General features: G+C 37.9%; 1 protein-coding gene across 13 annotated transcripts in view; it reads left to right on the forward strand.

The window, feature by feature from the left end:
- Positions 1-12,747, forward strand: part of TCERG1 (transcription elongation regulator 1) — a 68,582-nt gene that overhangs the window by 25,073 nt on the left and 30,762 nt on the right. For 8 of the 13 annotated variants that reach the window (XR_009547056.1, XR_009547058.1, XR_009547059.1 and 5 more), the window contains 6 exons: positions 808-971; positions 2,915-3,003; positions 8,569-8,729; positions 10,328-10,384; positions 10,525-10,591; positions 11,562-11,612. Coding sequence is in view for 10 of the 13 variants with exons in the window: in XM_060180378.1 (XP_060036361.1) it covers positions 808-971; positions 2,915-3,003; positions 8,569-8,729; positions 10,328-10,384; positions 10,525-10,591; positions 11,562-11,612 (589 nt within the window). In the remaining 3 variants the exon portion in view is untranslated. The remainder of the gene's footprint in view (positions 1-807; positions 972-2,914; positions 3,004-8,568; positions 8,730-10,327; positions 10,385-10,524; positions 10,592-11,561; positions 11,613-12,747) is intronic. The other 5 variants (XM_060180387.1, XM_060180418.1, XM_060180412.1 and 2 more) reach the window with 3 other exon arrangements.

The following is a 12,747-nucleotide window of genomic DNA, read 5'->3' on the forward strand; positions in this document are numbered from 1 at the left end:
GAGGTTAATAATTCTAACCAAGAAGAAATGGGTATATTGTTTATGTTTCAAAGGAAAGAATTTAGACCCTTGGAATTTTGGATGAAGAGGACTTGTAATTTTCTATATCCTAAGTTTCTGCTTCTGTTCCAAGGATCTTAGTATCTTCTCTTTTTCAGTAAAAGGTATCATTGCTACAAATCACACATGAATGACTTAACAGACTTTTATGTTACTCTAAAGTGTGTAGTGCTTTAGTGGCAGTTTCTTCATTGACATAGCAAGGTATTTGAAACATCAGATTCAAGTTAATGGTATTATAAGAAATGTCGTGGGGGTCAGGCGGTGGCGCAGTGGGTTAAGCGCATGTGGCGCAAAGCGCAGGGACCGGCATAAGGATCCCAGTTCGAGCCCCCAGCTCCCCACCTGCAGGGGAGTAGCTTCACGGGTGAAGCAGGTGAAGCAGGTCTGCAGGTGTCTCTTTCTCTCCCCCTCTCTGTCTTCCCCTTCTCTCTCCATTTCTCTCTGTCCTATCCAACAACGAACAACATCAACAATGGCAATAATAATAACCACAACAAGGCTACAACAACAAGGGCAACAAAAGGGGAAAAATAGCCTCCAGGAGCGGTGGACTCATGGTGCAGGCACCGAGCCCAGCAATAACCCTGGAGGGGAAAAAAAAAAAAGGAAGTAACGTTTTATCTTTGTGGTTAATAACTGGAAATGGAATATTTTAGCTTAATTTTTGAAAGTTCTTGTACTCTTTGATCAAAACCATTGAATGACATTGTAACTTTTTTTTTGGACATTGTAACTTTTTAACAGAAAAATTAGAGGAGAAGATTAAAGAGCCAATTAAAGAACCTTCTGAAGAACCTTTACCAATGGACACAGAAGAGGAAGATCCTAAAGAAGAACCGATAAAAGAGATCAAGGAGGTAAAACTCCATCATCTGCTACCCTGGGAGCCAGCCAGCATGACTTGTTGGGTACAGTTTACTTGTCATTGAAAATCCATTTGTCATAGTTATAGAAAATTGTTATGAATCTCATTGTGAAATGTTAGTATTCTTTGAAGTTTATAGTTCATTGTTTCTTTTTGAAACTTCTCACTAAGTTCTTACTCTCTATAGATTCTTCTAAGGCGGGGGAGTCGGGCAGTAGCGCAGCGGGTTAAGCGCAGGTGGCGCAAAGCACAAGGACCAGCATAAGGATCCTGGTTCGAGCCCCCGGCTCCCCATCTGCAGAGGAGTCGCTTCACAAGTGGTGAAGCAGGTCTGCAGATGTCTTTCTTTCCCTCTCTCTAGCTTCCCCTTTTCTCTCTATTTCTCTCTGTCCTATCCAACAACGACTACAACAATAAGACAACAAGGGCAACAAAAGGGAATAAATACAAAAAAAAAAAACCATTAATGTCTATATATATCTATATATAGGTATATAGATATCTATATCTATCTATCTATCTATCTATGAAGAATCATTTAAGGTGGAAAAAAAAACTTCTTAAAGTTTTGGACATAGTATGTAGCCTTCTGACTTGAGAGACCGGCACATGTTAAAATTACTGTAATCTTGTATTTTGGCAATGCCATATTCAGTTGTACACTTTTTGTTGTATGTTTATTTTCCTATTTACCATTTCATATTCAACTGTGTTATATGGTTGTGCTGGACAGTCTTGCATAACCATTATGCTGCCCAGCCCTGGTCACTATATTTTATCTTATATTTAATATTTTATACATTTTGTATTTATTACTTTGAAAGATCATTTAGAGCGAGGAGGTGATGCACGGTAGATTTTTTTTTAAACCAGAGTTGCTAAGCTCTGGTTTATGGTGGTGTGGGGGGATTGAATATGGGAGCCTCAGGCATGAGAGTCTCTACATACATAACTCTACCCACTCCGTATAGAATATATTCTATCGGGAGTTGGGCGGTAGCAAAGCAGGTTAAGTGCACGTGGCGCAAAGCGCAGGGAACAGTGTAAGGATCTCAGTTCGAGCCCTGGCTTCCCACCTGCAGGGCAGTCACTTCACAGGCGGTGAAGCAGGTCTGCAGGTGTCTGTCTTTTTCTCCCTCTCTGTCTTCCCCTCCTCTTTCCATTTCTCTCTGTCCTATCCAACAACGACAACAAGAATAACTACAACAGGGAGTTGGGCGGTAGCGCAGCAGGTTAAGTGCATGTGGCGCAAAGCGCAAGGACCGGCATAAGGATCCTGGTTCGAGCCTCTGGCTCCCCACCTGCAAAGGAGTCGCTTCACAGGCAGTGAAGCAGGTCTGCAGGTGTCTATCTTTCTCTCCCCCTCTCTTGTCTTCCCCGCCTCTCGATTTCTCTCTGTCCTATCCAACAACGACATAAGTAATAACCACAACAATAAAACAACAAGGGCAACAAAAGAGAATAAATAAATGATTTTTTTTTTTTTAAAGTGTATTCTATCCATGTGTGAGATCCTGGGTTTGATCCTTAGTACTTACGAGAGAACTATGGATGGCACTGTGGATGGTGTAGTGGTACTGTAGTCTCTTACTTCTCCCAGAAAGAAAAATAGGTCAAGGATGGCTTCTCGGCTACGATGCTCTCTAGGACACAAGGCTCTGGGTTCATTCCTTGGTGCCACATTTGTTTATTCATTTTGACACAGTGTTATTGCTAGGACTCAGTGCCTGTACTGGGACTCCACCAGCTACCAATCCCAGCTACCAATCTTCCCCTTTCCTCCCCTCCCCTCCTCCCGTCCTTCCTTCATCGAAAGTTAAGTTTTTTTCCCCTAAAGACACTTCTGTTCATGAGTATCCCTCTATCTACTAGCAACAGACTTTGTTTTGTTTTTGTACTTTGAGTTATGTGCATTAGTACTTGTAGAATATTTAGAAATACCAGTTTTCTGACCTTAACTAAATAGGATTACTGTTATTTCCACAGGAACCCAAGGAAGAAGAGATGACTGAAGAAGAAAAGGCTGCCCAGAAGGCAAAGCCAGTAGCTACTACACCTATTCCTGGTACTCCATGGTATGTAGTTTACTTATTTCGTAAGTGTATTTCTTTGAAAGCCATACTTAATCTGACTCTGTATGTGTGTGTGTGTGTGTGTGTGAAATGTATTTTTTATTTACTGAGTATTTTGGAAGTCATTTGTTCGATTTAACATCTTCAGACTTAAAACTCAGTTGTTGTAGTGTCTTCCTTGCTTAGTCATTATGTAAAAACTGCAACATTTAAAAAAATTATTTGTGGCAGTTAATGGTTTATAGTATAGTCAACGACTGCCACCTCTCCAGATTCAAAGGAGGTCTCGAAACTTTACATCAGGCTCAACCTGACGCTGTTGACTGGCTACGGAAGAAGGGCAAACTCCAGAAGAAGAAGAAGAAGTATAGTTTTCAACACATAGGTTCAGCCCCTCATCTCCCTTTGATTTATGTGTCGAGGAGACACTTGAGGACCCCAGTGTCCTTTCCCAGAGTGCTTTGATGGCAGTACACCACACCCAGCTCAAGTCTCACCTTATATCCTCCCTTACTGTCCTTTATTCTTAAGTTCCGCCTATATGTGAGTTCATTCAGTATTATATTTTCTCTTTGTGACTTGTCTCATTCAACATGATGTCTTCAAGTTCTGACCACGCTATTGCGAAGGAAATGAATGACCTCATCATTTTAAATTGCTGCCTAGTACTCCATTGTGTCTATGTACTACAAGTTTCTTAGCCATATATCTGTCATTGGCTGTCTGGGTTGCTTTCAAGTTTGAGTTACTACAAACTGCTGCTCTGAATATAAATCCCCCCCCCTTTTTTTATAGGTGTTTTTGTTTTCCCTGGGTAAACCCCTAGGAGAGGGTTTGCTAGGACATAAAGTAGGCTCATTTCTAGAATTTTTTTAAAATTTTATTTATTCCCTTTTGTTGCCCTTGTTGTTTTATTGTTGTAGTTATTATTGTTGTTGTCGTCGTTGTTGGATAGGACAGAGAGAAACGGAGAGAGGAGGGGAAGACAGAGGGGGAGAGAAAGATAGACACCTGCAGACCTGCTTCACCGCCTGTGAAGCGACTCCCCTGCAGGTGGGGAGCCGGGGTTCGAACTGGGATCCTTATGCCGGTCCTTGTGCTTTGCGCCACCTGCGCTTAACCCGCTGAGCTACCGCCCGACTCCCCTCATTTCTAGAATTCTAATGAATCATTAGATTGTTTCCTGTAGGCTTGGACCAATGTACATTCCCATCAGCAATGTAGGAGAGTCTCTTGCCCGCCACAGCCTTTCCAGTAGTTGTTTCTGTCTCTACAAATGTGTTACATTATCACAGGTTTAAAGTGGTACCTCATTGTTTTCATTTTCATTTCTTCAGTTACCAGTGACATTGAACATTTTTTCATATGTCTATTGGCTCTTTGGATCTCTTCTTTGGAGAAGATTCTGCCATTTCTTCACCACCTCCCCCATGCCCCATTTTTCAATAGGATTGTTTGTCTTTTAATTGTTGAGTTCTTTGTGTGTTTTGCTTCTTTGTCCTCTGTCCAATGAATGCACACAGATTTTTTCTCCCATTCTGTATGTGTGTAGGGCGTTCTTTGTTTGGTGGAGATTCCCTTTGTGATGCAGAATAATGCTTGATATCATACAAATGGAACATTAAATTTTGACATTTGGTGTTTTTGTTTTTTTTTTAAACTGGGGTTTTACTGCTCTTAGCCAACATCTGAACCCATGCGAGTTCAATCTTTGAAGGAATTTGCAAACATTACTTTATTAATCCTTGTCAGAGGACCTGAAACCTTTTTTTGTAGCTAATGGAAGAGATAGGCTGTGTGCTGAAGGGCCAAGAAGACTGGCTTTAACAGAGGCATGTGAAAATCAGTGATTCTGAATTTTTATAATTTGCAATTACTGTGTGTGTGCTCACATAACCTGATCCTTGGTGGGGGGCTAAGGAGGGAAAGAGCCTCCTATAGTACCAATGCCATCTGCTTATAAGAGTCAACACTAAAAGATGATCTAGTCTTACTTCAATTCTAAATTTGCATTTATTTATATAGGAGAATAGCACCACTCATCTGTGTCACAGTCAGGCACCAAAGACCAGGGACCTCATGCATATAAACCCTTTGGTCTACCACTGAAATATCTCCTAGTCCTAGTTTCTGTTTTCATCATATAACTAACACATGTGCCTAGAGATCCTTACTTGTAATGACTTCTCAGTGGGCCAAAAGTGCAGCAGAAGTAAGGTAAGTGGTTACATCAAGGAGGCTGACCTAACTCAGTTTCCCAGTCAGTTTAGTAAGTGGCAGTTCAAAATTCATTCCAAATTGAGCAGTAGTTTTCTATATTGTGACTGCAGGGCCTAATTCTTAATTCCGGGGCCAGAAGGTAGGCTATCAGTCTCATTAAGATATGAGTGATGTGTCTCTGGTATTTATTTTTTACCTTTTTGCTCTTTCTTTATTGCTAAGATTTCACTTTGGGCTGATTCTCCACCCCCACCACCCTTATGGAGAGGCAGAGGGAGAGATTTATGATAGAACTTTACTACTATATGTGTATAAAATTCAGTGCAGCCACCATCAAAGTTCTAATATGCTCCCACAGTCAAATTGAATCTTCTCCCTTTAAAATTTTTTTTATTATTATCTATTTATTTATTTATTGGATAAAGACAGTCAAATTGAGAGGGAAGGGGAGATAGGGAAAGAGACAAGACACCTGCACCTATTTGACTACTCCCCAAACTTCCCCTGCAGGTAGGGGCTGGGGTTGAACTTGGGTCCTTGCGCATTGTAACATGTACGCTCAACCAGGTGTGCCTCTAACCACACCTTTCCCTTCTTTTTTCATTCCACCTCCATCATCTTTTCACAGAAGCTAAGAGTTATTTTTGTTGTGATTTTGCTTAAATTTTTTTTTCCCACTACCAAGGTTATCTCTGGGGCTCTGTGCCTGCATAATTCCACTCTCTCTCCTTATTCTTTTCCTTTCCTTTTTTAAAAAAATACATTTATTTTCCCTTTTGTTGCTCTTGTTGTTATTGATGTTGTCGTTGTTGGCTAGGACAGAGAGATGGCGAAGAGAGGGAGAGAGAAAGATAGACACCTGCAGACCTACTTCACTGCTTGTGAAGTGACTCCCCTGCAAATGTGGAGCTGGGGGCTCGAATTGGGATCCTTACGTCGGTCCTTGCCCTTCGCACCACGTTTGCTTAACCTGCTGCACTACTGCCCGACCCCCATTCTTTTCGTTTTCTAGATAGAGCATGTGGGAGGGAGAAAGAGTGGGGGAGAAGAGGGAGGTAAATAGGTGGTAGGTAGAAAGAGGAGAGCCAGAACAGCACCACTTCAACACTTAACATCAAAATTGGGGATGGGAACTAGCTTCCCATGAAAGCACAAAGTTTTCATGCCCAACGCCTTACAGGTCATAGGTTTCATCCTGAGTTCCACCATAATCTATACTTGAGCAACGCTCCCTCTTTATATATTTGTCACTATATATATATATACACACACACACTACACATACTCATACACTTTTAAAAACAGAAAAAAGGGTCCAGGGAGATAGCATAGTGGTTATGTAAAAAGATTTTTCATGCCTGAGGCTCTGAGGTTCCAAGTTTCAATCCCCAGTACCACCTAGGCCAGAGCTGAAAAATGCTCTGTTTTCTCTTTCTCTTTATCTGTCTCTCCGTCATTAAAAATAAATAAAGTATTTTTTTAATTGAAAAAAGTTGAGGACAGGTGGTAATGCACCCAATAATGTGCACATTACAGTGCACAAGCATCTGGTCCCCACTTGCAGGAGGGATGTTTCACAAGTGGTAAAGCATTTGACTCCTTCCTATTTCTGTTATTTATTTATGTATGTATTTATTTATGTATTTATTTATTTATTTGCTCCTACCAAGCTTTACAGAGTTTTCACATAGTTGTTCTTTATTGTTTCTAATTGGTAGTAAGTAGAATGAGTGTACTATAGTGGGCTAATTACTATGGACCAGGGTACCATAGCAAAGTTGGTATTTTTTTTTCTTTTTTCTTTATTTAAAAAAGGAGACATTGGGCGGGGGTAGATAGCATAATGGTTATGCAAACAGACTCTCATGCCTGAGGCTTTGTCAAGTTCCAGGTTCAATCCCCCACACCACCATAAGCCAGAGCTGAGTAGTGCTCTGGTAAAAAAAAAAAAAAAAAAGAGACATTAACAAAACCATAGGATAAGAGTGGTACACAATTCCCACGACCAGATCTCTGTATCCCATCCCCTTCCTAATAGCTTTCCTATTCTTTATTTCTCTGGGAGTATGGACCCAAGGTCATTGTGGGATGCAGAAGGTGGAAGGTCTGACTTCTGTAATTGCTTCCCTGCTGAACACGGGCATTGACTGGTTAATCCATACTCCCAGCCTGCCTTTCTCTTTCCCTAGTAGGGTGGGGCTCTGGGGAATCCGAACTCCAGGACACGTTGGTGGGGTTGTCTGACCTAGGAAGTCTGGTCGGCATCATGCTGGCATCTGGAACCTGGTGGCTGAAAAGAGAGTTAACATACAAAGCCAAACAACTTGTTGAACAATTATGGACCTAAAGGCTGAAATAGTGCAGATGAAGTGTTGGGGGCTACTGCAGACTATTGTGTACTTTTGCTTTCAAGTATATATTTTGCCCTAGTTTATGTTTTCTTTTTTAAAAGTTATTGGATGCTTTTATGATCTTTGTTTTCCATAGCACATATATTTTTTTAAATAAATAATTTATTTCTTTATTGGGGAATTAATGCTTTACATTCAACAGTAAATACAATAGTTTGAACATGCATAACATTCCCCAGATTCCCGTTTAACAATACAACCCCCACTATTTCATTCATCATTTTTCATGGACCTGTATTCTCCCCACCCACCCCAGAGTCTTTTACTTTGGTGTAATACTCCAATTCCATTTCAGGATCGACTTGTGTTTTCTAATCTTGTTTTTCAACTTCGGCCTGAGAGTGAGATCATCCCGTATTTCCTTTATACAGGAAGTGATCATATATTTAGAAAATTTCATAGAAGGTTGGATTTGAATATATAATTTTGTTAAAAATACTAAGGAGCTAGAAAGATAGCTCACTGTATAGGGCATGGGCCTTGCCATGGTTTGAGCCCAGGCATATGAAGGATGGATGAAGGATGCCTTAGCAACGAGAAAGCTCGTTCTGTGGTCTCTTTCTACTTAATGAAGTTCCTCAAAACTGAATTTGCACATGTGCAAGATCCTGAGTTAGCAAAAAAGAAATTACTCTGTAAAACCATGCTATGGTTTATGATTTACCTTTAGGACTGCTTATATGAGTAGCATTATTTTTGTCAGTAAACTCATCCTTTTAATTAAATGTACTGGACTTCCTGTACATTCAAAGTTGCTTGCAAATTGCATTGCTTTTCCTGGTTTTCTCAGTTTGTTAGACTCAGTTTTCTGTTCCATTTAGTGCTTAATAAATAACTGTTATAGCATATACATGCTTCTCCCTATGATAAGATGGCAATAAAAGCCCTAGCAGTAAAGCATGCTTCATGAGAAAATGACATTGGACTTCATTCCTAGGTGTGTTGTTTGGACTGGGGATGAACGGGTCTTCTTCTACAATCCTACCACCCGTCTTTCTATGTGGGACCGACCTGATGATCTCATTGGAAGGGCAGATGTTGACAAAATTATTCAAGAACCTCCTCATAAAAAAGGAATGGAAGAAATGAAGAAATTAAGTAAGTTTTAAATTACCAGTTTAATCTCACTTAACAAACATTCTTTATGTTAAATGTTTTTATAGATGTATGAGGCCATTTAGAAAAGCTGTATATTTGCAAGAATACAAGAAATTTGAAAAGTAGAAAATGGATTGCTAGCCTAGTTTGGGTTCAACTAGATATTGAAAAAAAATTGGATAAAATTATTTTTTTGTAAATGATACATACATCTTTTTAAACTTCCTGATTTTGTACATTTTTAGTTTAAGGCATGGTACTATTGATGTTTATTAATAATAAAGTAACTTCTTACTGGGCTTTTTAGCTGATGTTTGACTATATATATTAATATTTTATTTATTTTAATGAGAAAGAGACAGGAATACCAGAATACTGCTCAGCTCTAGCTTATGATGATGCTGGGGATTGAACCAGGGACTCTGGAGCCTCGTGCTTGGTAGTTTTTTTTTTTAATATTTATTTTCTTTTTTATTGTTGTAGTTAATGTTGTTATTGATGTTGTTGTTCGATAGGACAGAGAGAAATGGAGAGAGGAGGGGAAAACAGAGATGGGAAGAGAAAGATAGACACCTACAGACCTGCTTCACCGCCTGTGAAGTGACGCCCCTGCAGGTGGGGAACCAGGGACTCGAACCAGGATCATTAACTCTGGTCCTTGTGCTTCTGTGCTTAACCCGCTGCGCTGCTGCCCAACTCCCGAAAGGAAGTTTTTTGCATAAGCATCATGCTGTCTCCCCAGCCCTGACTAGCATTATATTTTTTAAGTGATCAAAGCCTTACAGAGTATTTAAACATATTCTGTGTACAAATACTTTATAAAGTATAAAATACTTTATAAAGTATAAAAGTTCTGTACAAAAACTTAGTTTTCAAGTTACATTAGGTGAGCTAAACCTTACTTTTGAGTATATAGAGGTACTTAGGCCATTAAAGATGAAGTAGACTAAAAGTCTACTTCACTCAAATTTATACATGTTTATTGCATGCTTTTATCTGTAATTTACCTTTATATTGATTTTGTAGAAGCATGCATAAGCAAAACACTCAATACTTTAGAGGAAACAGATTCTAACATAGTTATTTATAATAATTGAGAAGTCTTCTTGGATTTGTAAATGGTGTAGTAAAAATTTCTGCTTATAAGTTAGTTACTTATAAGTTGTGTTTTTGGTTTTTTTTGTTTTGTTTTGTTTTTTGTTTTTTACCAGAGCACTGCTCAGCTCTGGCTTATGGTGGTCCAGGGGATTGAACCTGGGACTTTGAAGCCTCAGGCATGAGAATCTCTGCATAACCATTATGCTCTCTATCCCTGCTGTACTTGTAAGTTTTCACTTGTAAGCCAAAACATTGAAACTTCACCTACTTGGTACTGAAGATAGTAGACAGCATTTTATCACCATAGTTTTAAATTATGTTAAGGAAGTGTGAATGAACTGAAAATTTAATGAGAGGGAAGCATGATAGTCCTGTTCTTTTTAATGTCCTAAAAAGGAGTATTTGAGATGAATACTTCTTATTTACTGTAATTTTTTAAAGGGAATATTCTGAGATATGTATATAAGTATTTGAAATAATATTTGAATTGTTTTTGCCAGGACACCCGACCCCAACAATGCTGTCCATCCAAAAGTGGCAGTTCTCAATGAGTGCAAGTGAGTCAATTAACTGAAAATGGCAGATTTAAAAAAAAAATACTAGTAGAATGTTCTGCTAGTAGTTAACAGGAGTCACACCTAGATATTTCAGTTATTACTTGCTTTTATTCTGATTGACTTTAACTTTTACCTTATAGTTAAAGATGAACAAGATTTAATGGAAGAAATTAATGAAGATGAACCTGTTAAAGCCAAAAAACGGAAGTAAGTGATACTTACAGTTTCTGTAACTCGGGTAGATTTTTAACTTTTAAAAGTTGGTTAGGTTGCATTCAGTTTGTGGCTAAGACAGGTAATGCACTTGTTAGGAGACAAGAACACTTTGCTTTTAGCATGTAAAAATGGTGTCCTATTGCTAGATTTACAAGATTTTTAAAAAATATCTTAGGAAGCCACATGGCATCTTATGAACTAATGATTATTGTCAGATATTCATTATATCTGAGTCTTATAAAAGAAATAAAATTCTTCCCTAATATAGACCTTTAAAAAGACAGTATACCAGAAATCTCTTAAGTCACAGACCGAATCTATAGTCACTGCTACCTAGTAAAATGAAAACTCAAATTATAAGGTGTTATAAGAAAGATAGCGCTAAGTGAGAGAATAAATATGGCCAGCACTCTAGTCTTAAGTACAAATGTGACGAATCGTGGTGGGTGGGGGTGGAAGGTTGGGGTAAGGGTGTTTGTATGGGGGTGGGGGAGGAATGGGACCATTATTTAGCAGCAAAAAGGAAAGTTTGAAGACATTATTAGGATCTTATAGTCCTTACTTGTAAAGGACAGATTGAATGCAGCCAAATTATGACAAATGAATCAGAAAGACAGCCGCTTTTTAATGAGTGGTTGTTTACAAAAAAATTCTTTATTGGCAACAATGTTCAAAGTACTTAAAGATATTAAAGAGAGTCACTTATCAACCACAATAATACAGTTTTCGTTTTTGCAGTTAACTTTTTAGTTCTTGACCAAATATATTTTCACTAGTAGTAATCAACCGATTTATGTTCTTTGGAAAAAAGTCTAAATTAAGACATTATTTCTTAATTGACTGTATTCATTCTGTTTATGTACCATAATTTTGGATGTTCCTACAATGTTAAACTTTTAGGTTGTTTTTAATTGTTTGTTCTTATAGACAACTCTATAAGGTTTTTAACTGCTTTTATCAGGAGAATGTCAAAGAAGTCCTTTATGTGGATTGCCCGAGCTTCTCTATTTAGGTACAAAGCTAAAAGCCTATTTTTCCTGGCTTAGTTTTTCTTTATTTTCTTTTAATTAGATAGATAGTGATAGTTTGTATTGTGACACTTTTATTTAGTATATCTACTAAATATTTCATATAGATAATTCTATAAAAATTATTATTTAGTATATATACTAAATATTTTATATAGATAATTCTATAAAAATTATTTGTTTTTGTTAGCTATATTTCTTGGATGTCTTCTAATTATTTATTTAAATAGTTCTTAAATTATCTTAAGAGGGTATATTGTTTGGCAAATTGCTTTTTACCTGTTTGTTTTATGCGTATCTTAGGTCACAGACTATCTCGCTAAGCTCCTGAAGGTCACCGTCTATGCCTTCTATATCTTTTGATTCATTCCCTAAGTTACTAATTACCTTTCACCATACTTGTGGGTCACCTTTACTTCCCATTTAAAATACTTGGGCTCGTTCAGTTCCATATACAACTTGCTTTTGAATTTCCTGATGTTCTGCTTCCCCAATTCTTTTAAGTTTATGTAGGGAATATGAACCAATCTGGAGTATATATTTAACAGATCAAGATAAGGATCTGTTCAAATAGTAAATATTATTGCATTACTAGCCTCCTTGTCTACCCCCCCCCTTTTTTTTATTCACTGAATGGGCCTTTGTCGTACAGATGTTTGAGAGGTGACTTGATTGCATTTTTATACTCTCACTTAAATACACATCACTTCAGTAAAGCAACAGGATTGTCCCTAGCTCTGAGTTGCATTTTTGGAGGAACAAGAAGTAGTTTAGTCATTGATGAACAATACTAATTCCACCTAACTACTCCTGGGCCTATGTTGCTCTCTGGGACCTGCCCTTCAACTTTAATATCAACTTACCACCCAGAAAGTGAGTAAAAAAAAAAATGTCAGGTAGGTAAGGTATATATCTCACATATCCATTTGGCCAAGTTTTCACATTTTAATTTTATATTCAGGACACATATTTGAGATTATTATGACTTACACCAATTTTACTAGATTAAATTTTTATTAATTTATATTGTAAAACATTTTGAAAATACTGTTTTTCCTATATCATTTCAAGAACTAAAAATTAAATTCTGTGCTGTTTGCTTCTAACACATAGAGTTAC

Source organism: Erinaceus europaeus, chromosome 2 (assembly GCF_950295315.1).
Source record: "Erinaceus europaeus chromosome 2, mEriEur2.1, whole genome shotgun sequence".
NCBI lineage: Eukaryota > Metazoa > Chordata > Mammalia > Eulipotyphla > Erinaceidae > Erinaceus > Erinaceus europaeus.